The sequence below is a fragment of the Oncorhynchus clarkii genome, chromosome 2, assembly GCF_045791955.1.
Source record: "Oncorhynchus clarkii lewisi isolate Uvic-CL-2024 chromosome 2, UVic_Ocla_1.0, whole genome shotgun sequence".
Classification (NCBI taxonomy): Eukaryota; Metazoa; Chordata; class Actinopteri; order Salmoniformes; family Salmonidae; genus Oncorhynchus; species Oncorhynchus clarkii.
This window is the reverse complement of record NC_092148.1, coordinates 30464407-30485503: the sequence shown is the minus strand read 5'-3', so window position 1 is coordinate 30485503 and position 21097 is coordinate 30464407. Positions and strand designations below refer to the sequence as shown.

General features: G+C 41.4%; 1 protein-coding gene across 2 annotated transcripts in view; it reads left to right on the top strand.

Annotated features, from left to right (window-relative positions):
* The first annotated feature begins 1504 nt into the window (after positions 1 to 1504).
* The window catches only part of LOC139380882 (R-spondin-1-like), a 38427-nt gene continuing 18834 nt past the window's right edge, over positions 1505 to 21097 (top strand). The window contains exons 1-4 of one of the 2 annotated variants that reach the window (XM_071124036.1): positions 1505 to 1589; positions 1867 to 1983; positions 14836 to 15603; positions 18093 to 18284. In XM_071124036.1, coding sequence (XP_070980137.1) covers positions 15504 to 15603; positions 18093 to 18284 — 292 coding nt within the window. In that variant the 5' untranslated portion in view covers positions 1505 to 1589; positions 1867 to 1983; positions 14836 to 15503. Of the gene's footprint in view, positions 1984 to 14835; positions 15604 to 18092; positions 18285 to 21097 lie in introns of both variants that reach the window. The other variant, XM_071124026.1, reaches the window with a different exon arrangement.

The following is a 21097-nucleotide window of genomic DNA, read 5'->3' as shown; positions in this document are numbered from 1 at the left end:
AAGTCATACTGTATGTCCTAGTCCGAATGCTTAGCAAGACAAGAAAATTGTCAAATTCACACACTTCTCGAGAGAACATCCCTGGTCATCCCTACTACCTCGGACTCCCTAAATGTTGGATTGTGCCCTGGCTATCCATAAATGAAATAAAACAAGAATATCATGCCTTCTGGTTTGCTTAATATAAGGAATGTGAAATTATTTATATTTTTTACCTTTGAAACTTAAGTATATTTTGGTAATTACATGTACTTTGATACTTAGTATATTTAAAACCAAATACTTTTAGACTTTTACTCAAGTAGTATTTTACTGGGTGACTTTCACTTTTACTAGAGTCATTTTATTTTGGTATCTTTACTTTTACTCAAGTATGACACTGTTGGCAATCAATATTACTTCAGCAAAACTGGACACTTCAAAAGAATCAAACATACTTCGACAAATAAAAGACAACATTATTTGTTTGGCATTTTTCACCTTGTTCGCACATGGCGTCAACACGTCCAGTTCTCGCGCTCTTCTTTTGCACACATGGCGGCAAGCACCTGTCAAGGAGAGTTAGCGTTATCAGCTACTGCAAATAAAATGACAGATGCACAACCACCATGGACGATATATTTTGGCTACTATCCTAGATAATAAAAGAAAGGTAGCACTTTCGGTAAGTTACAACTTTTGTATCCTGTACAGCCTAAAGGCTATGAGTAGAAAAGTTCCCCCTCAAAGTCATACAGTACTGTATGTACTCTAGTAGGACTTTAGGATAGTAATGGCATAGCCTACCTACTGTAGTAACCAAACGTTTTTACCTCAAGTCAATACTATTTAATTTAACAATTCCAACTGCCAGTTAATATTAGCCTACCGCAAATATGGCCAAATATTTTTTTTTAGAAACAAACCGCTCAACATTTGAATGGTGATATCGATTTGGGCAAAGTCTACCTTTCTTTTGCATCCTTTGCACGGGCCTTACACTGCGCCAAAACTACACGTTCGCGCGCTGGCAGGAGAACACCTGTCAAGGAGAGATATGCATAATCAAATTGATTCAATAATCTTATTAGTGTAGGCCTAGTTGTCAGTAAAAATGACTAGACCTATGCACAGCCACTGAGGATGATGTATTTAAATGCAAGGTCAAAATATATTTTCTTAGGTAGAAAAATATTATAATTAGAAAAGTCGTTTGACCCGTAAAATAAGATTGTAGCCTATCAGTTGTCGTAATAGACCTAATTTAAATGCCTCACTTTAAGGGTAAACCAATCCAGCTGGGCAAGGCTTGATGGCCGAAAGTTACGGGTATTTTTTTCGTGCTTCATTACAGCACAGATTAGAACTAATGGTATTTAACCAGATTTGTTGATATAAACAAACAGCACAGCACAACCCAACTATTCCACCTCTGGTTTTTCGTCTCGCAGTCTGTGTGAGTTTGAGGGGTGGGGCCAACTCAACATCATGCATGCGGAGACTCCTGCACTAGATGGGGTTGGATGCAAATACCCCAGGATTGTGAATGACTTGTCTGAGTTGGAAGGTTTCCGACGCTTAAAATTGGATTTATGTGGAAATTGCATCAAGTGAGTGATTTACTAGCACGAGCCTTCTTATAAATAACTGCGCTGACTGAAAGAAATAGCAAAAGTTATACAAACATTTTTTCAGCGGATTGCATTTGAAAGATTAGTTTCTCATTTTATTTGAAATGAGTTGCAGATTTTTGAATTTCCATAAATAATGCACACGGAGAGCCCAAATGTTTGATGGCAACATAAATTGCCAACTGATAAAATACAACAAAGGGAATGATTTGTTTCTCTATAATGATCTAATATCTCTTTATCATCTCATGTGAAGGGGTCATGTAGGAGGAGTTCTTTTGAAACCAAACAAGTTACGAATTTTCCCTTATAAAAAGGAAATTGAGACCCGACAACTCACTGGATCTCACCATAAGAGGTTTGCAATGCACAGGTAGGTCGAATTTCCAAGCTGTTATTCTGCTGTGGATTCTGTATGACTGGAAACTGATAGTGCATTTTGGAATAGTTTAGAGCTCTGTAATTCGTTTTAGTAATATGGGAAATAAATTACTTATTTTTTTAGGCTAGCCTATTAGCCTACTATGGCTTAATTAACTTTTAATTAATGCCGAATAATAGGCTTACCTCTAATAAACAACCCTCATTTAATGGTCAAAATGAAAGTATTTTTGAGGTGTTATTATTTTTTATTATTATTAGGTTTTTTCATTATTGAATGATTTTAGTATTCAACTTTTTAAATGTCAGTGACATTGAAATTGGTCTTGTTTTATTTTGTGAAATGCAACATTATGTAATTTGCTGTTATTTTGTAGAACCAGGTAAGTGTCAGGAAAAATATTTTTTGTCTGAAAAATATATTACTGTCATTAACATTCAAAAATGCATGTCGGAAGAGGAATCATCTCATTTTCAGTAACCTGTGTGCATAAGGAACCCCATGATATTTAATAAAACATATTTATATCACTTTTTCTGGAGAAAAAAATCTGAAATTTGAGACATCCTAAATGCCTCATTAGGGGTGCCCTGATTGTATGAAGGCATGCTTTTTTCTTCTGCTGGTCGCTTTTCAAGCATATTTAGGGAATAGAGTGCAGAAATTTATTTTGGCACTCCACATGTTGCAGCAGCAATTTAGCAGTTAATTAAAACAGCACTGGCTCCATTTATCTCTCCCTCTCGCTCACTCTCCTTCTTGCTCTCTTGTTCTCACTCTCTCATTCTTGCTCTCTTTCTTTCTCTATGGTTTTCTGTCTCTGTCTGTATCTGTCTGTCTCTGTCTGCTTCTCCACCAGTCTTACATTAACACTGACCACTTGAGTTCCGCTTTAAAAAGAGATTGATAAGCAGGAGGGAGACAGACAATTGGAGACCGAGATTATGGGAGAGAGAGCTGCTGGAGTGGACTGGGGCAGGTGGGGATCTCCAATAGATTTTCCTTTCTACTCAGAAGACCAATGTAGGCAGCTGTAAGTCAGCATGGTGTGCTAGCATGTGCGGCATGCAGACAGACAGTGTGGCTAACCCTGACTGCTGGCGCCCCATAGACTATGGGTGCGTTTGAAAGAGCAGGGTGGTGCTGGGAACACAGAGGGATTCTCCTCCTTGTACAACTCAGTGGGAGAGATCAGACAAGGAGGTGGAGGAGGAAGGAAGGAGAGAGATCTACTGTGCAGTACATAGCAGGCAGTCCATTAGTGTTGTAGTCTACATCTGTAGCACATTTTACCCATCTTTCTCTGCACAGGAAGTGATTACCAATAATGGGCTGTGGAGGCTCCTGAAGCATTCCAGTGGCAGAGCCAGGTGTTTTTCGGCACACGTGCACATGCAGATGCCTTGCAAGGTGCTACTACTGCCTGCTGCTTTAGATTAGAGAGTGTCAATGGTGCTGAGCAGTCTATGGGGCCTAGAACATGAAGGAGAGTGACTACTGATAACGGCTTCCTACCACCTATTTCCTCACTATCATTGCCTCTCTCCTTCTCTCTTCCTTTCGCTCTACTCTCCTCACTCACTCTCTCAATTAAATTAAATTCAAAGGGCTTTATTGGAATAGGAAACACATGTTTACATTGCCAAAGCAAGTGAAATAGATAAATAAAAGTGAAATAAACAATAAAAACGAACTATATACATTGCACTCATAATAGTTTACACTCATAACATTTCAAATGTCTTATTATGGCTATGTACAGTGTTATAACTATGTGCAAATAGTTAAATTACAAAAGGGAAAATAAATAAACGTAAATATGGGATGTATTTACAATGGTGTTTATTCTTCACTTGTTGCCCTTTTCTTGTGGTAACAGGTCACAAATCTAGCTGCTGTGATGGCACACTGTGGTATTTTATCAAAATTGAATTCGTTTTTTTTAATTATTTGTGGGTCTGTGTAATATGAAGGAAATACAGTGCCTTTGGAAAGTATTCAGACCCCTTGACTTTTCCCACATTTTGTTAGGTTACAGCCTTATTCTAAACTTGATGAAATTGTTGTGTCCCTCATCAATCTACACACAATACCCCATAATGACTAAGCAATAATGGATTTTTAGAAATTGTTGCTAATTTATTAAAAATAAACATCTGAAATATCAAATGTACATTCATATTCAGACCCTTTACTCAGTACTTTGTTGAAGCATCTTTGGCAGAGATTACAGTCTTGAGTCTTCTTGGGTATGACGCTACAAGCTTGGCACACCTGTATTTGGGGAGTCTCTTCCATTCTTCTGTGCAGATCCTCTCAAGCTCCGTCAGGTTGGATGTTCGATCAGGTTTAAGTCCGGGCTCTGGCTGAGCCACTCAAGGACATTCAGAGACATATCCCAAAGCCACTCCTGCGTTGTCTTGGCTGTGTGCTTAGGGTCGTTGTTCTGTTGAAAGGAGAACCTTTGCCCTAGTCTAAGGTCCTGAGTGCTCTGGAGCAGGTTTTCATCGAGGATCTCTCTGTAATTTGCTCTGTTCATCTTTGCTCGATCGTGACTAGTCTCCCAGTCCCTGTCGCTGAAAAACATCCCCACAGCATGCTACTGCCACCACCATGCTTCACTGTAGGGATGGTGCCAGTTTCCTCCAGACAGTGGTGTAAAGTACCACTTAAAAATACTTTAAAGTACTACTTAAGTCTTTTTTTTTTGGTATCTACTTTATTCTACTATTTTTATTTTTGACAACTTTTACTTTTTAAAATAATGTCCTTTTTGCTCCATACATTTTCACTGACACCCCAAATTACTTGTTACAATTGAATGCTTAGCAGGACAGGAAAATGGTCCAATTCACACGCTTATCAAGAGAACATCCCTGGACATCCCTACTACCTGATCTGGTAGATTAACTAAACACAAATGCTTCGTTTGTAATTTATGTCTGAGTGCTGAAGTGTGCCACTGGCTATCCATAAATGACAAAAAACAAGAAAATCGTGCCGCCTGGTTTGGGTAATATAAGGAATTTGAAATAATTTATACTTTCACTTTTGATACATAAGAACATTTTATCAATTCCATTTACTTTTGATACTTAAATATATTTAAAGCCAAATACTTTTAGACTTTTACTCAAGTAGCATTTTACTGGTTGACATTCACTTTTACTTGAGTAATTTTCTATTAAGGTATTTTTACTTTTACTCAAGTGTGACAATTGGGTACTTTTTCCACCACTGCCTCCAGACGTGACACTTGGCATTCAGCCCAAAGACCTCAATCTTGGTTTCATCGGACCAGATCATCTTTTTTCTCATGGTCTAAGAGTCTTTAGGTGCCTTTTGTCAAACTCCTAGCTTGCTGTCATGTGCCTTTTAGTGAGGAGTGGCTTCAGCCTGGCCACTCTACCATAAAGGCCTGATTGGTGGAGTGTTGCAGAGATGGTTGTCCTTCTGAAAGGTTCTCCCATCTCCACAGAGGGACTAGAGCTCTGTCAGAGTGACCATCGGGTTCATGGTCAACTCCCTGATCAAGGCCCTTCTCCCCAGATTGCTCAGTTTGTCCGGGCGACCAGCTCTAGGAAGAGTTGCAGGTTCCAAACTTCTTCCATTTAAAATGTATGGAGGCCACTGTGTCCTTGGTGACCTTCAATGCTACAGAAATGTTTGGTACCCTTCCCAAGATCTGTGCCTGGACACAATCCTGCCTTGAAGCTCTACGTACAATTCCTTCAACCTCATGGCTTTGTTTTTGCTCTGACATGCACTGTCAACTGTGGGAGCTTATGTAGACAGGTGTGTGCCTTTTCCAAATCATGTCCAATCAATTTAAATTACCACAGTTGGACTCCAAGTTGTAGAAACATCTCGAGGATGATCAATGGAAACAGGATGCTCCTGAGCTCAATTTCGAGTCTCATAGCAAAGGGTCTGAATACTTATGTAAAGAAAGAATTTCTGTTTTTTGTAGTTAATAAATTTGCTAATATTTCTAAAAACCTGTTTTTGTCTTGTCATTATGGGGTATTGTGTGTAGATTGCTGAGGAAATTGTTTAATTGAATACATTGTAGAGTAAGGCTGTAACATAACAAAGGCACTATACAGTGCCTTGCGAAAGTATTCGGCCCCCTTGAACTTTGCGACCTTTTGCCACATTTCAGGCTTCAAACATAAAGATATAAAACTGTATTTTTTTGTGAAGAATCAACAACAAGTGGGACACAATCATGAAGTGGAACAACATTTATTGGATATTTCAAACTTTTTTAACAAATCAAAAACTGAAAAATTGGGCGTGCAAAATTATTCAGCCCCCTTAAGTTAATACTTTGTAGCGCCACCTTTTGCTGCGATTACAGCTGTAAGTCGCTTGGGGTATGTCTCTATCAGTTTTGCACATCGAGAGACTGACATTTTTTCCCATTCCTCCTTGCAAAACAGCTCGAGCTCAGTGAGGTTGGATGGAGAGCATTTGTGAACAGCAGTTTTCAGTTCTTTCCACAGATTCTCGATTGGATTCAGGTCTGGACTTCGACTTGGCCATTCTAACACCTGGATATGTTTATTTTTGAACCATTCCATTGTAGTTTTTGCTTTATGTTTTGGATCATTGTCTTGTTGAAAGACAAATCTCCGTCCCAGTCTCAGGTCTTTTGCAGACTCCATCAGGTTTTCTTCCAGAATGGTCCTGTATTTGGCTCCATCCATCTTCCCATCAATTTTAACCATCTTCCCTGTCCCTGCTGAAGAAAAGCAGGCCCAAACCATGATACTACCACCACCATGTTTGACAGTGGGGATGGTGTGTTCAGGGTGATGAGCTGTGTTGCTTTTATGCCAAACATAACGTTTTGCATTGTTGCCAAAAAGTTCAATTTTGGTTTCATCTGACCAGAGCACCTTCTTCCACATGTTTGGTGTGTCTCCCAGGTGGCTTGTGGCAAACTTTAAACAACACTTTTCATGGATATCTTTAAGAAATGGCTTTCGTCTTGCCACTCTTCCATAAAGGCCAGATTTTTGCAATATACGACTGATTGTTGTCCTCTGGACAGAGTCTCCCACCTCAGCTGTAGATCTCTGCAGTTCATCCAGAGTGATCATGGGCCTCTTGGCTGCATCTCTGATCAGTCTTCTCCTTGTATGAGCTGAAAGTTTAGAGGGACGGCCAGGTCTTGGTAGATTTGCAGTGGTCTGATACTCCTTCCATTTCAATATTATCGCTTGCACAGTGCTCCTTGGGATGTTTAAAGCTTAGGAAATATTTTTGTATCCAAATCCGGCTTTAAACTTCTTCACAACAGTATCTCGGACCTGCCTGGTGTGTTCCTTGTTCTTCATGATGCTCTCTGCGCTTTTATCGGACCTCTGAGACTATCACAGTGCAGGTGCATTTATACGGAGACTTGATTACACACAGGTGGATTGTATTTATCATCATTAGTCATTTAGGTCAACATTGGATCATTCAGCGATCCTCACTGAACTTCCGGAGAGAGTTTGCTGCACTGAAAGTAAAGGGGCTGAATAATTTTGCACGCCCAATTTTTCAGTTTTTGATTTGTTAAAAAAGTTTGAAATATCCAATAAATGTCGTTCCACTTCATGATTGTGTCCCACTTGTTGTTGATTCTTCACAAAAAAATACAGTTTTATATCTTTATGTTTGAAGCCTGAAATGTGGCAAAAGGTCGCAAAGTTCAAGGGGGCCGAATACTTTCGCAAGGCACTGTATGTGTCTCTAATATGGTCATACATTTAACAGGAGGTTAGGAAGTGCAGCTCAGTTTCCACCTCATTTTGTAGGTAGAGTGCACATAGCCTGTCTTCTCTCGAGTGCCAGGTCTGCCAATGGCAGCCTCTCTCAATAGCAAGGCTATGCTCACTGAGTCAGTACATAGTCAAAGCTTTCCTCAATTTTGGGTCAGTCACAGTGGTCTGCTATTCTGCTACTTTGTACTCTCTGTTTAAGGCCAAATAGCATTCCAGTTTGATTTGCTTTTGGTCAATTCTTTCCAATGTGTCAAGTAATTATCATATAAATTTTTTCATGGTATAATTGTGTTGCTGTCCTGGGGCTCTGTGGTGTCTGTTTGTGAACAGAGCCACAGTACCAGCTTGCTTAGGAGACACTTCTCTACGTTAATCTCTCTGTAGGTGATGGCTTTGTTATGGAAGGTTTGGGAATTGCTTCCTTTTAGGTAGTTGTGGAATTTAACAGCTCTTTTCTGAATTATGATAATTAGCGGGTATTGGCCTAATTAATGGTGTGGTGTAGAAGGCCCTTCTTGCCTTGTGTTTCAGATCGTTCACATGTTTGTGGAAGTTACCTGTGGTGCTGATGTTTAGATATATAGGTATATATTTTTGTGTGCTCCAGAGCAACGTTGTCCAGATTAAATTTATATTTATGGTCCTGGCAACTGGACCTTTTTTGGACCACCATGTCTTACTGAGATTTACGGTCAGGGGCCAGGTCTGACAGAATCTGTGCAGAAGATCTAGGTGCTGCTGTAGGCCCTCCTTGGTTGGGGACAGAAGCATCAGATCATCAGCAAACAGCAGACTCTCTCTGTCTCTACCCCTCTCTGTTAATGCTGGACTGTTGTCTCAAGGCAGCTGGCCAGCGTGTTTGTCTCCCCTATCATCGACCTGTGGGCGGGTTTGGCTAATGCGACGAGAGCTTACAGCCCGGAGGCAGAGATGGGAGTATAAGAAAATAAAAGTAAATCAAAAATTGATGTACTGTATACCTGGGTGAAAGTGCACATAACTTTCCTGTTTCTTCGCTGCCTGCAGTTGTTGAACCAAATAATCTGGATCTGAATGGAAAGAAAAAGGCCCAGTTAAAAGCCCTTACACTGGAGCCAATCTCTCCATTCGGTGCCCATGTGGCAGGCACCACCTAGCAGTAATTTCATTATATTACAAAAACAGGAGGATAGGAGGTGTGTTGGAGTCCATAAGTAGCACCAGAGCAGGCTCTGTTGGCTGCCACAGTTTTTGTTGTTGTTTCCCTGTGCCTGTGTGGAAGCAGAGGAAGGCAATGCAGCTTGTGGCGGTCCTGGGGAGGACAGGGAATGAAATGTGGGAGTGGAACGAAACGTTTGTGTGTACTCTTACTTTATTCAGTGCTTTACCACCAGTTGTGTTTATGGCCTGTTTACTGCTCTGCTCTTTTTCATTGTCTCACTCACACTTGCTGCTGATTGCAACTGCTAGTGTTCTGAGTTTAAAGATGCACTATGCAGAAATCTCTCTGCCATTTCCTGGTTGCTAAAATTCTAATAGTTCACCTAATTTCAGTTTATGTGACAAAACAAGCAAGTATAGTGTAGAGAATCATTGGACCATCTAAACCTCTGTGAAATATATTTTCCATAACCTAAAATATTGTATTTTCAGCCATCTAAAGTAAAAGATGCAAAAACTAAACTTAAGAACAGGAAGCATAGACATGGCGCACATAGAACAGATCCACCGCTTCTTAGACTTGCTTTCAATGAGAATGATGGCTAGAACTCATATTTCTATGTGAATTTGGTTGGGTGGCCCAAAAAGTTACATATTGCACCTTTAAAATAGCTAAATACAATAGAAAGCTAAAGACAGCTTTTTGAAATATTGCTGGATTTACGTGCAGTTTTGGGAGATTTTTAATTATTATTTTTTTACATAGAAGTTGACAGTGGAGATGGCTGTTTTGGCTTCATGATTCTACAGTATAAGCAGTGCTTGATTTGGGCAGGAGCTCAACGGAACTTGGTACCGGCACCTCTGATTTGCTATTGCTTGAGTTCTTGCACCTGTTATAGAATAGTAATTATTAGCTCAAAGTATTGCTGAGTTCCTGTACCTAATTCAGTCCAAGTCAATTTTAGCACCCCAAAATGTACAATGTTCTGGGAGTCACAATCAGAACATTGGTTTTGGCTAACCATAATAAACAGGACTATTTGAACACACGTTTGGTCTCTTTAATGTTGTTGAATTAACTTAATTTACATTAGGGTATGCAGAAAGTCCTGATTTTTGATTGGCTGGATGCAATAGAGTATGATAGTGTCACTCCATTATTGTTTTACTGAGCTCACATTTTCTTGTACTACTCCTACCACATCAGCCAGTGAATTAGGCCTCTGTGAGATCTAAATGACTTTATTTTGACGGGTTCATCGGTAGGCTAGGTTTCTGACTCTGAGCTCTGTGTAGTGGCACTTTCTCACTTTCAACAAATTCCCAGAGCGGGAGCTCCCTTTCACTGGAGCCTGCCTGATTTTAATAATTGATTCATCAAAAGGACTTACAGAGCAGGGCAATTTAATCTCCTGACTATTTGATGAGGGAGTTCAGTTCCATTCAGATGAATGGAGCCAGCAGTGAAGAAAGGGACACAGTGCCTGTGTCTGTTTAATGGATGAGGGAACCGAGACAGAGCACATAGAAAACTGTCAAGAAGTGCCACTGTGACCCCAGAGCAGGTCAGTGAGATGTTCCTCATATCCAGAGGACAGGTCAGCTGCCATGTGGAAGGATGACACTTATGTTGTCATGTTGTGAGTTTTGTGCCCATCTTGCTCTTGATCTGCCTTGCTTTCTTATCAATATTTTCAACTATTTTGTCTTTCTTCATCATATCTCGCTCGCTCTCTCACACACTACACTCTCTCTCTCTCTCTCTCTGAGTAGGAGTAGTCCATTGCCACTCCTAGGCTTATTGCCACGCTGTAATTTAAAGGTCCGATATGGATGGATGGGACAGAGTGGCAGGTAGTAAAGAGTCGTAGGTGGATTTTGGTGTGAAACTGTCTCTGGCACATCTCCTAAATTACTCAGCCCTTGTCTAGACGTGTTGTTCTGGGTTGTTCATTCCCCTGGTCCAGGACATGTCCTCCTCGCTCTCAAAGCATCATTCTCAATTAACAATCCTTAGCGGTTTTGGCTCTTGACGGTAAATCTAGGCGGATTTGTTGAAGAAATGTGTCTAATATTCACCTCAAAACGCAAATAAACCCGGGCAGCAACAGCGGAGAAAGCTGGGGTGCAGGTGGGTGTGCGGGTGTTTTTGGAGACAAAGAAGTCCCACTCTTTATCCTTGTTAGGTTGTAATTCTCAGAGTAAGTATATTTCATATTCTCAGAACCCAAGATCCTCTTAAGCTGGTTAACTGAGATCTTTGACATGGCTTGGCAAGGTAGTCTCCCTAGAGGAGTATTTAGCGTGTCAAACTGTTTGTCCGTATTCATGTGTACCACAGTGTTACGAATCCCCTTTTGGCCCAACAGTCTAGGGGGGATGGTAGTGAGACCCGTAACATAACTCATGTAAATTATAATAGTGACAAAGTAAAAGTGAACGAAATAACCACGACAACCGAAATAATACCGTCAAACTCAGGGTTTATTTCTAAACTCACGGTAATGGGGGGAAGCAGGAAAAGGGGCTGAGCTGGACCCAAGGAAAGAAACAATAAGTATTCAAAACACCCCTAAGCTAGACTAGCCTATTTCAACAAGAGCTAACTAACTAACCAAAAATACAGTGGGTGGTCCGCCCAGTTCTAACTAGTGTGTTTTAACAAAGTTTACCTACGGGTAGTGTATGCCCATGGGCGACTTGTCTTGGTTTCCCCTTTTCCCACCAGCAAACAAACAAACACCATAACCAAAACAATACTCACAGGTGATGACAAAGTGCTATGGAGGTGCTCAAACAAAAGAGAGGTTAATTAATACAGAGAGAGAGAGATCTACATACATGGCATTTACAAAGAGATTGTGCTACTGAAATCTATCAAGAACAGCTATCTACCAACATGGCATTACAACGATTGAGCTCTTGAAATCTATCAAGAGCAGAGATCTACCAACATGGCATTACAAAGATTGAGCTACCCTGAAATCTACAAAGAACAGCTATCTATCAACATGGCATTACAAAGATTGAGCTCCTGAACAAACAAATGATGGGGTTTTTAAACCATGGGGAAGGAACTGTGATAGGGTAGGAAACAGGAGGAGGTGTGTCTTCTGATTGATGGGTTGATTGTTGACTGATTGGGGAGTGATGATTTTCACCTGTGAGGGGAGAAGGAGAGAAAAGAAACACACACAGGATACACACAGACACAGGATACCTGTATCCGTAACACACAGCATGTGCGATACTGTATGCTGCTGTGGTGTGTTAGTGTGTTTTTCAAGTTTCAAGTTTTATTAGTCATATGTACAGGATACACATGGTATACATCGTCCAACAAAGTGCTTACTTACAGGTTCCTTCCCAACAATGCGACAACAAAAAGAAATAATAAAATATAAGAATATGAACATAAAGTAAATAGGGACACTAGAGTGCAGTTTAGGGACATTGTAGTGTATTGTAGGGACATTGTAGTGCAGTTTAGGGACATTGTAGTGTATTGTAGGGACGCTGTAGTGCAGTTTAGGGACATTGTAGTGTATTGTAGGAACGTTGTAGTGCAGTTTAGGGACATTGTAGTGTATTGTAGGGACGTTGTAGTACAGTTTAGGGACATTGTAGTGTATTGTAGGGACGTTGTAGTGCAGTTTAGGGACATTGTAGTGCAGTTTAGGGACATTGTAGTGTATTGTAGGGACGTTGTAGTGCAGTTTAGGGACATTGTAGTGTATTGTAGGGACGTTGTAGTGCAGTTTAGGGACATTGTAGTGTATTGTAGGGACGTTGTAGTGCAGTTTAGGGACATTCCAGTGTATTGTAGGGACGCTGTAGTGCAGTTTAGGGACATTGTATTGTATTGTAGGGACGTTGTAGTGCAGTTTAGGGACATTGTAGTGCAGTTTAGGGACATTGTAGTGTATTGTAGGGACGTTGTAGTGCAGTTTAGGGACATTGTAGTGTATTGTAGGGACGTTGTAGTGCAGTTTAGGGACATTGTAGTGTATTGTAGGGACGTTGTAGTGCAGTTTAGGGACATTGTAGTGTATTGTAGGGACGTTGTAGTGCAGTTTAGGGACATTCCAGTGTATTGTAGGGACGCTGTAGTGCAGTTTAGGGACATTGTATTGTATTGTAGGGACGTTGTAGTGCAGTTTAGGGACATTGTAGTGCAGTTTAGGGACATTGTAGTGTATTGTAGGGACGTTGTAGTGCAGTTTAGGGACATTGTAGTGTATTGTATGGACGTTGTAGTGCAGTTTAGAGACATTGTAGTGTATTGTAGGGACGTTGTAGGTCCTTTTGGAATGTTAAAGAGTGTCTGCACTTCCTGATTTGGCCTCGTTTTAGATTTGGTTCATTAAGAAATGCTAGCGACCATGACTGAATTCAAACGCGAGTTGGTTTCAGGGTGGGGATTGATGTGCATGTCTCGCGTTTGTTTGCAGGTGGGAAGAGAGAGCGAAATTATTTAGACAATTGGCTTGGTGTGAAACTGTGGCAAAATTGGTTTGACTTTGGATAACCTATCGCCGAGGCTAGTTAGGGACCGTCAATACATTACACAATGTAAATGAGACAATATTTGCACACATTTTTAGTTTTTTCATTAAATGCTTTCATTTTGTATATGAATTTCTACAATTTATAGTTGGTTTGAGATTTTTAAGTCATTGAAATTTGGAGCTATTGGAATTTTAACAAATTGTCCTATGTACATTTTGTAATTTACCTGATGGTCCCTAACTAGCCCCATAGGGATATCCAAAGTCAACCATGCAGTTAGCTGCCCCCAGTATTGATGATTACTTGTGTGCTGCCAGCTGTCGGCATGTGACCAGGATTAAAACAAATCCAACTTTCATTTATATTGTGATGGCCACAAGTAAAAAACATCAAATAAAAACTGTGTTGGTCAAGACTGACTATGACCAAAATTATCCTATTTACACTTAAGTACATTTTGACAGTATAATACATGTTTCTGACTTATATCTATGCCACATAGGCTGTTTTCTAAATGAGAAGTTGTTTTTTTAGGGGAAGTTGCTCTTTAAGAACTCACCCAAATGTCTTTGTAGGCCTACTCTGTATGATTCACAAGCCACAATAAGTACAACAGCCAAATATGGCCTTGTTTTGCAGTTTCACCCTTGGGGTAGGAGACCCTGTTTGCACTGTTCCAGACAAGCTATGCCTTATGTCTTCCGTGTGCAAGAGCTGTAAATATAGCTTGACATTATCTGAGAAGATCTCTGCACCAATGTTACAAGGCTGTTCATTCCAAGTGTTTGTAGAAGGACTATTATGTGTTTTTTCATTCTTTTATTTTAAGAATGGAGCAAACATATTTTTCAAATCAACTCTCTTCTCCAAAGGCAACTGGAAGTGTAGCAAGCGACCCAAAACTATTTGTGGTATTTTGTTTCTTTGTGCCATAGCTGCTAATAATTTGAATGAATCTGCATCGATTTCAAAGCTTGGAAATGACTGAGGTCCATTTAAATCTGGAAAGAAAGTGCATTATCGTATGCTTTGATTTCAGGTCAAAAGACAAATGGACGCTGATTGCCCTAAACAAGTCTTTTACTTATCAGATGTAATACTGTGTACTTTGGAAATGTTTCAATACGTTTTCCCTCAAAGTAGTTTAAAAAACGGAGGAATCAAATTACTGTCTTTGAATTCCAGTACTTATCATTGGTTCGCTGTTGGTTGACATGGTTGGAATTGATATAATTTCCGTTCTTGTTACAAAATCTTTTATCTGTTTCAGTCTTGGCCAAGAGGTGGATTTTCTCTTGACATGCTAACTTAATGGCTTGGTGTTTTAGAGCTCATCTGTCTGTCTGTCTGTCTGTCTCTCTGTCTCTCTGTCTCTCTGTCTGTGTCTCTCTCTTCTCACCTCTCTCTCTCTCCCCAGCAGGTCCTGGCACAGACAGATGTGTTGTCACGCGTAGGAGTCCAGAACCTTTCTCCAGCTTCTATAAGCAGCCCCACTCCTCTCCCTCCCCCCACACCTCCTCAGAGCATCTTTAATAAGACACATGCTCCGGGGCTCAGGCTCTCATTCACACCAAACGCTCCTTGGCGATCCCCCAACAGGCTGCCTGCTCCACTTCTAGCCCCACCGAGTCTTCATGGGTTGAACTGACAGGAGTGCCACACTCTCCTCTCCTCCTTTTTCCACCTCTCCTCTCCTCTCCTCTCATACTCCACGCATCGCTCCTCCATTACATCGTCAACCGACACCCCCCCCCCCCCCCCCCCCACACACACGCACACCACCGTTATGGCTTGTGCCCCGGAAATGTTTGGATTTGCAGCCGCAGCAGCATAATCCTCTACTGAAGGGAGTTGCGGACGCAGCAGCCCGTAGAGAGAGACAGTGAGAGACAGAGAGCGAGTGAGAGAGAGAGAGAGAGAGAGACCAAGCGGACAGAAGCAGCGGAAGGAGGGAAGCAGCAGGGAGGAGCAGCAACAGCAGCAGCGGCGGCAGAGTGATCCACCTGTCACAGAGTGGAAGGGGCCCCCCGCCTGATCCGTCTGCCTGCAGGGGGGACCCCGCGTGGCCGGTCAGCACCAGGGACTATGCAGCTGGGACTGGTGGCTCTGGCGATGGTCTTTCTCGGATCCATGGGTCACAGCGACAGCGGCCTCAAGCTCTCAAAGGGACGGAGGCAGAGACGGAGTGAGTTACCAAATCCCTTTCTCTCTTTCACTTTCTCTCTTTCTCTGGTTTCCATGTAGCCTCTGAGAGCCACAGTGGTACATTTCTTATAAACATTTAACGGCCGCAGTAAAGATTACATGTTGTTTATTTTTCTTCATCCTCATTTGTTTTGCCAAGATGGATTATGGTAGCCTCAGTTGTCTTTGAGTGCCCCTCTTTTCTTCCTCTTTTTATGATGATGCCTTTCTTGGTTTATGTTGAGCTTTTATGGGCATTAAGAATGTTTATAGTCGGGTTTTAGGCGGATTCACCCTGGGTTTTACGGCTAGAGCTTCAGCACCACAGTTCTCTCCATGTCTGCCTCTGAGGCACTGAGTGGAACAACTCTCTGACACTTCAGCTCATGGCTGTTGGATCGTGTTGCGTTGTTTGGTTTTCAAGCAGTTTTATAAACACTTTTCTGACCTCATGCACCCACAAAGACAGAGCTTACTCTCAGCCTCAGTGTCTGCCCTCAGAGCGGGGTGAATCTCAGTGCAAGGCATTACCACTGGTTTTAATATAATGCCTTTTCCCTCAGAAGAGCTTTTAGAGGATACCAGCCTCTCCCCCCTCCTACACCCCCACCCCAGAAAAACATCCAAGCAGTCAGGAGAGGTCAGAATTTTATTGAGCTTGGCTTTGGTAAATAGAGCTTGGCTTCGGCATGGCTATAGATGTCCAGAGGATAGGCTAGAGGCTAATCAGATGGGTCTTACTCGAATTTTTATGTCTTTTCATTACACAATAAATATGTATTTCTGATGCCCAAAGTGTGTTTTACCATACCTTACGAGTTAGCAATGACCTATGAATCATGTGTCAATTATCACGTAAGAGCGTTTTATCCCAGGTGAACAGTGTTCCCCCTTGAATTTTGAAGCGATTTTTCAAGTTTATTTTCTGTTGGTTTTTTAAATATACTAGAGCGCCCTTTATAGAGACTGACACACAAAGTGAGATTGACACGGCACGGAACCTTCAGTTGGTTTAACCCACAGACTGTTACCCACTGCTGTTGGCTGGCAGGTAGATAATCATGTGGTTGAAGTGTATGATTTAGGGTAACTCATCTTGTAGGAGTTAGGTTCAGTGAAACAGGTGCTCCAAATTTGCCACGCGCAACAGCCTTTATATGTTAGGTCCGAAGCTGTTTATAGATTAGAAATGAGAAATTGACATATCTGCATTGAATTTACAGAACATATTTTCATCACATCATCTCTGTATGTTCTGTGCCCATCTGTCCTGGTTCGACAACACCTCATCCAGAGTAGTTATATGGCTACTCACGCTCTAGTACGTGACCTCTATCAGCAGGGTCAAAAAACTGTCCCAACATACATGGCATTCCATTCCCAGACAATAGTGTCACAACCTGGAAACACCCCCCTCACCTTTGGTTAACTATTACACAGTGTGATTATTATTTTTATCATTATTAAAGTGTTAAGATTCTGGCTGTGTAATGGCTACTTTGGATGCATCTCCATGCGAGGTTACCATGACTCAGGCATGGCGTATTTGATTTGCGGGGGGAACATTTTTAAAGCTTTTACCATCCCAACTTATCTCTGGGAGACAGGGATGGCAGATTGATTGCAGTGTGAGTGTGTATATTTAGATGCTGATACCACATAGGCCTATAAATCAACCGGTATGACTGCCATTTTGGCACCAAAATGGCCCCTAGAAACAGGATGTGTATATTGACACGCTTTCTGAGCAATCATTTAAATGACTGGCTGCAGCAGAGCAGAGTGTCCGAGTTCTAGCCTTTTTGGAAGATGAGGAAATAGGGATATGAAGAAATGAAGTATGATCATGGGCTTATATGTGGATGAGAGCCAAATGCAGATGGGGTGCTTTGAGACAGAGTTTTGTGGCTCAGTAAAATTCTTAGATTGTTATATTCCGCTTGGTGGGCGGGTGATTAAAACACCGAAACATGTTCGGCTCTGTATAGAAGTGTTGGGAAGAAACGTAACGCATTTGTGCGCATTTTTCTTTTTGGCGTGCACGTTCGTGTAATTGGCGAGATCCTGATGGCTGAGTCACTTTTAGTTGACCCCAGGGGGGCCCCTGCTGTGTGATGTCATGGCATGATGTGGAATCGATCATAGCGGGATGTCAGTCCCAAACACCCGGGCTTCTCCAACTAAAATCTGTTTAGGATCTCCGGCGAGCAGTTTCAAGTAAACAGTGAGAAAACTGTTCAAACAAAGATGTTTGGCATGGCCCCTGGTTAGATTAGCTGCAACATGAACTACTGCCAGGTTTATGGCTGTGTGGTGCAAAAATAGACAAGGGCCATGTCCTCACTGATACTGCCAGTGTTGAATCTAGTGTTTGTAGCCAACAGATAAACACTTATCTTTATTCACTTTGTGGTAACTGGACCTTATATGCTGGTTTTTAATTGTTCTCTTTCTCCCTCTCCTTCTCTCTTTCCCCTCATCTTTCCACAGTTAGCACTGAGGGGCCACCATCTTGCTCAAATGGCTGTGAGCGATGTTCCGAATACAATGGCTGTATAAAATGTAAGCCCAAACTCTTCATTCTCCTGGAGCGCAACGACATCCGCCAGATAGGCGTGTGCCTCGCCTCGTGCCCACAGGGATACTTCGGCATGCGGACTCCCGATACCAACAGATGCATTCGTGAGTTTGGATTCTTGGACTTCGTTGTTTGTTTTTTAAATGCATTGTGTCATAAGTAGGGCGAGGAGTTTTTCGTGACTATGATGTGAACTGACCAGGAAAGCCTCAGTAAGAAGGTTTCCTATATTTGTATTGACATTTTTTCTGTGTTGGACAAAACAAACCATATTCAAGATATTCCACAGTACCACATGCATATCATCACAATGTGTCACCATAAAGGTAAACACACAATGGGCACTAATGTGGTCCAGTGGTAAGTGAGGTGTAATTTCCACTTTGAACTGCTGTGCCATGTGTGGAAGGAGCTGTCTTCACTACATGACCACAGCCACAGCAATGACATGCAACACAACAACACACTCATAAAGACCAGCATCTGTCAAGCTGGAGATGGGCCTTGAACTGAGACAGGGCCTTGAACTGATGGCAGGAGAATTATTGTTCTGTTGCAGTAATGTTCAGACAGTTTAAAGGTAGACTAAGCGGTATGGCATAGATGCAGAAAGTACACAGCAAAGTGGGGCAATTTCTGCAACAACTAAGAGCGTTGAATAGTGAGGCTCAACCTCCTCTGTTTTGGTGCCCTGGCTACCACGCTGTGAACAGTGTGCGCACATACTGTGTGTGACTGTGTGAGAGCGAAGTCTTGCATCTCACTCATCTCAATATCTGTGGTGCTGCTCGTAGTAACGTCATTTTGCCGAGTCTACCTTTAAAGACCAACTGAACCAAAAAATGACCTTCTAGTGTCAAAATTCACTACAAAGTGTCATCATAAAGTCAGTCTCGTTCAATACAGAGATTTGGAAGACGATTAAGGAAAAAAATGTAAGTCATGGAGTTAAGGCATATTTCCCATTTGTAAATTTGGTTTGACTTTTAGATATCCCTATCAGTAAATTACACAATATACACTACCGGTCAAAAGTTTTAGAACATCTACTCACTCAAAGGTTTTTCTTTATTTTTACTATTTTCTACAGTGTAGAATAATAGTGAAGACATCAAAACTATGAAATAACACATATGGAATCATGCAGTAGCCACAAATGTGTTAAACAAATCAAAATATATTTGAGATTTGAGATTCTTCAAATTGCCACCCTTTGCCTTGATTCTTGGCATTCTTGGCATTCTCTCAACCAGCTTCACCTGGAATGATTTTATTGAAGGAGTTCCCACATATGCTGAGCACTTGTTGGCTGCCTTTCCTTCACTCTGCGTTCCGACTCATCCCAAACCATCTCAATTTGGTTGAGGTCGGGGGATTGTGGAGGCCAGATCATCTGATGCAGCACTCCATCATTCTCCTTCTTGGTAAAATAGCTCTTACACAGCCTGGAGATGTGTTGGGTCATTGTCCTGTTGAAAATTAATGATAGTCCCACTAAGCCCAAACCAGATGGGATGGCATATTGCTGTAGAATGCCTTGAATTCTAAATAAGTCACACACTATAACACCTCCTCCTCCATGCCTTACAGTGGGAAATACACATGCAGAGATCATCTGTTCACCCACAAAGACATGGCAGTTGGAACCAAACATTTCCAATTTGGACTCCTCAGACTAAAGGACAGATTTCCACCGGTCTAATGTCCATTGCTCGTGTTTCTTGGCCCAAGCAAGTCTCGCCTTCTTATTGGTGTCCTTTAGTAGTGGTTTATTTGCAGCAATTCGACCACGAAGGCCTGATTCACACAGTCTCCTCTGAACAGTTGATGTTGAGGTGTGTCTGTTACTTCAACTCTGAAGTATTTATTTGGGCTGCAATTTCTGAGGCTGGTAACTCTAATGAACATGTCCTCTGCAGCAGAGGTATCTCTGGATTTTCCATTCCTGTGGCGGTCCTCATGAGAGCCAGTTTCATCATAGCGCTTGATGGTTTTTGAGACTGCACTTGAAGAAACTTTAAAAGTTCTTGAAATGTTCCGTATTGACTGACCTTCATGTCTTAAAGTAATGATGAGCTGTCGTTTCTCTCTGCTTATTTGAGCTGTTCTTGCCATAATAAAGTATTTTACCAAATAGGGCTATCTTCTGTATATCCCCTCCCAAACCATGTCACAACACAGCTGATTGTGCCAAACGCATTAAGAAGGAAAGAAATTCCACAAATTAAGGCACACCTGTTATTTGAAATGCATTACAGGTGATTAACTCGTGAAGCTGGTTGAGAGAATGCCAAGAGTGTGCAAAGATGTTAGCCAACCTTTGCCTTGATATTTGAAGGATCTCAAATATAAAATATATTTTGCTTTGTTTAACACTGTTTTGGTTGCTACATGATTCCATATGTGTTATTTGATTGTTTTGATGGCTTCACTATTATTCTACAATGTTCTTAAACGTTTGACCGGTAGTGTACATGGGACAATATTTGAACATTTCAATAGCTCCAAATGTCAATGACCTAAAAACCATTAAACTGATTATAAATTGTAGAAATTCATATTGAAATATTGAAAGCATTTAATGAGAACTTAAACATGACATTTACATTGTGTAATTTATTGATGATCCCTAATTAGCCCGTGACATAGGCTTTCTAGTCAAACCACTTTTTCAACGGTCGCACACCGGCCGGCTGAAGCTAATTGGCGAAAGAAGTTGGCTAGCACTAGCTAGCTTAGGCTAATTCCAGGCACAAGACCTGGTTAGACTGTTTCAAGTTATCTAGAAGAGTGAGTGACTGTAACTGTGTACTGTTTTGGCAGAGTAAATGTACTAACACTTCCCACATGCAAACACACACCCACATTAAACCACGCCCACAAGACAACTCTCATTTGTCTTCAGTCTAGGCAGCTG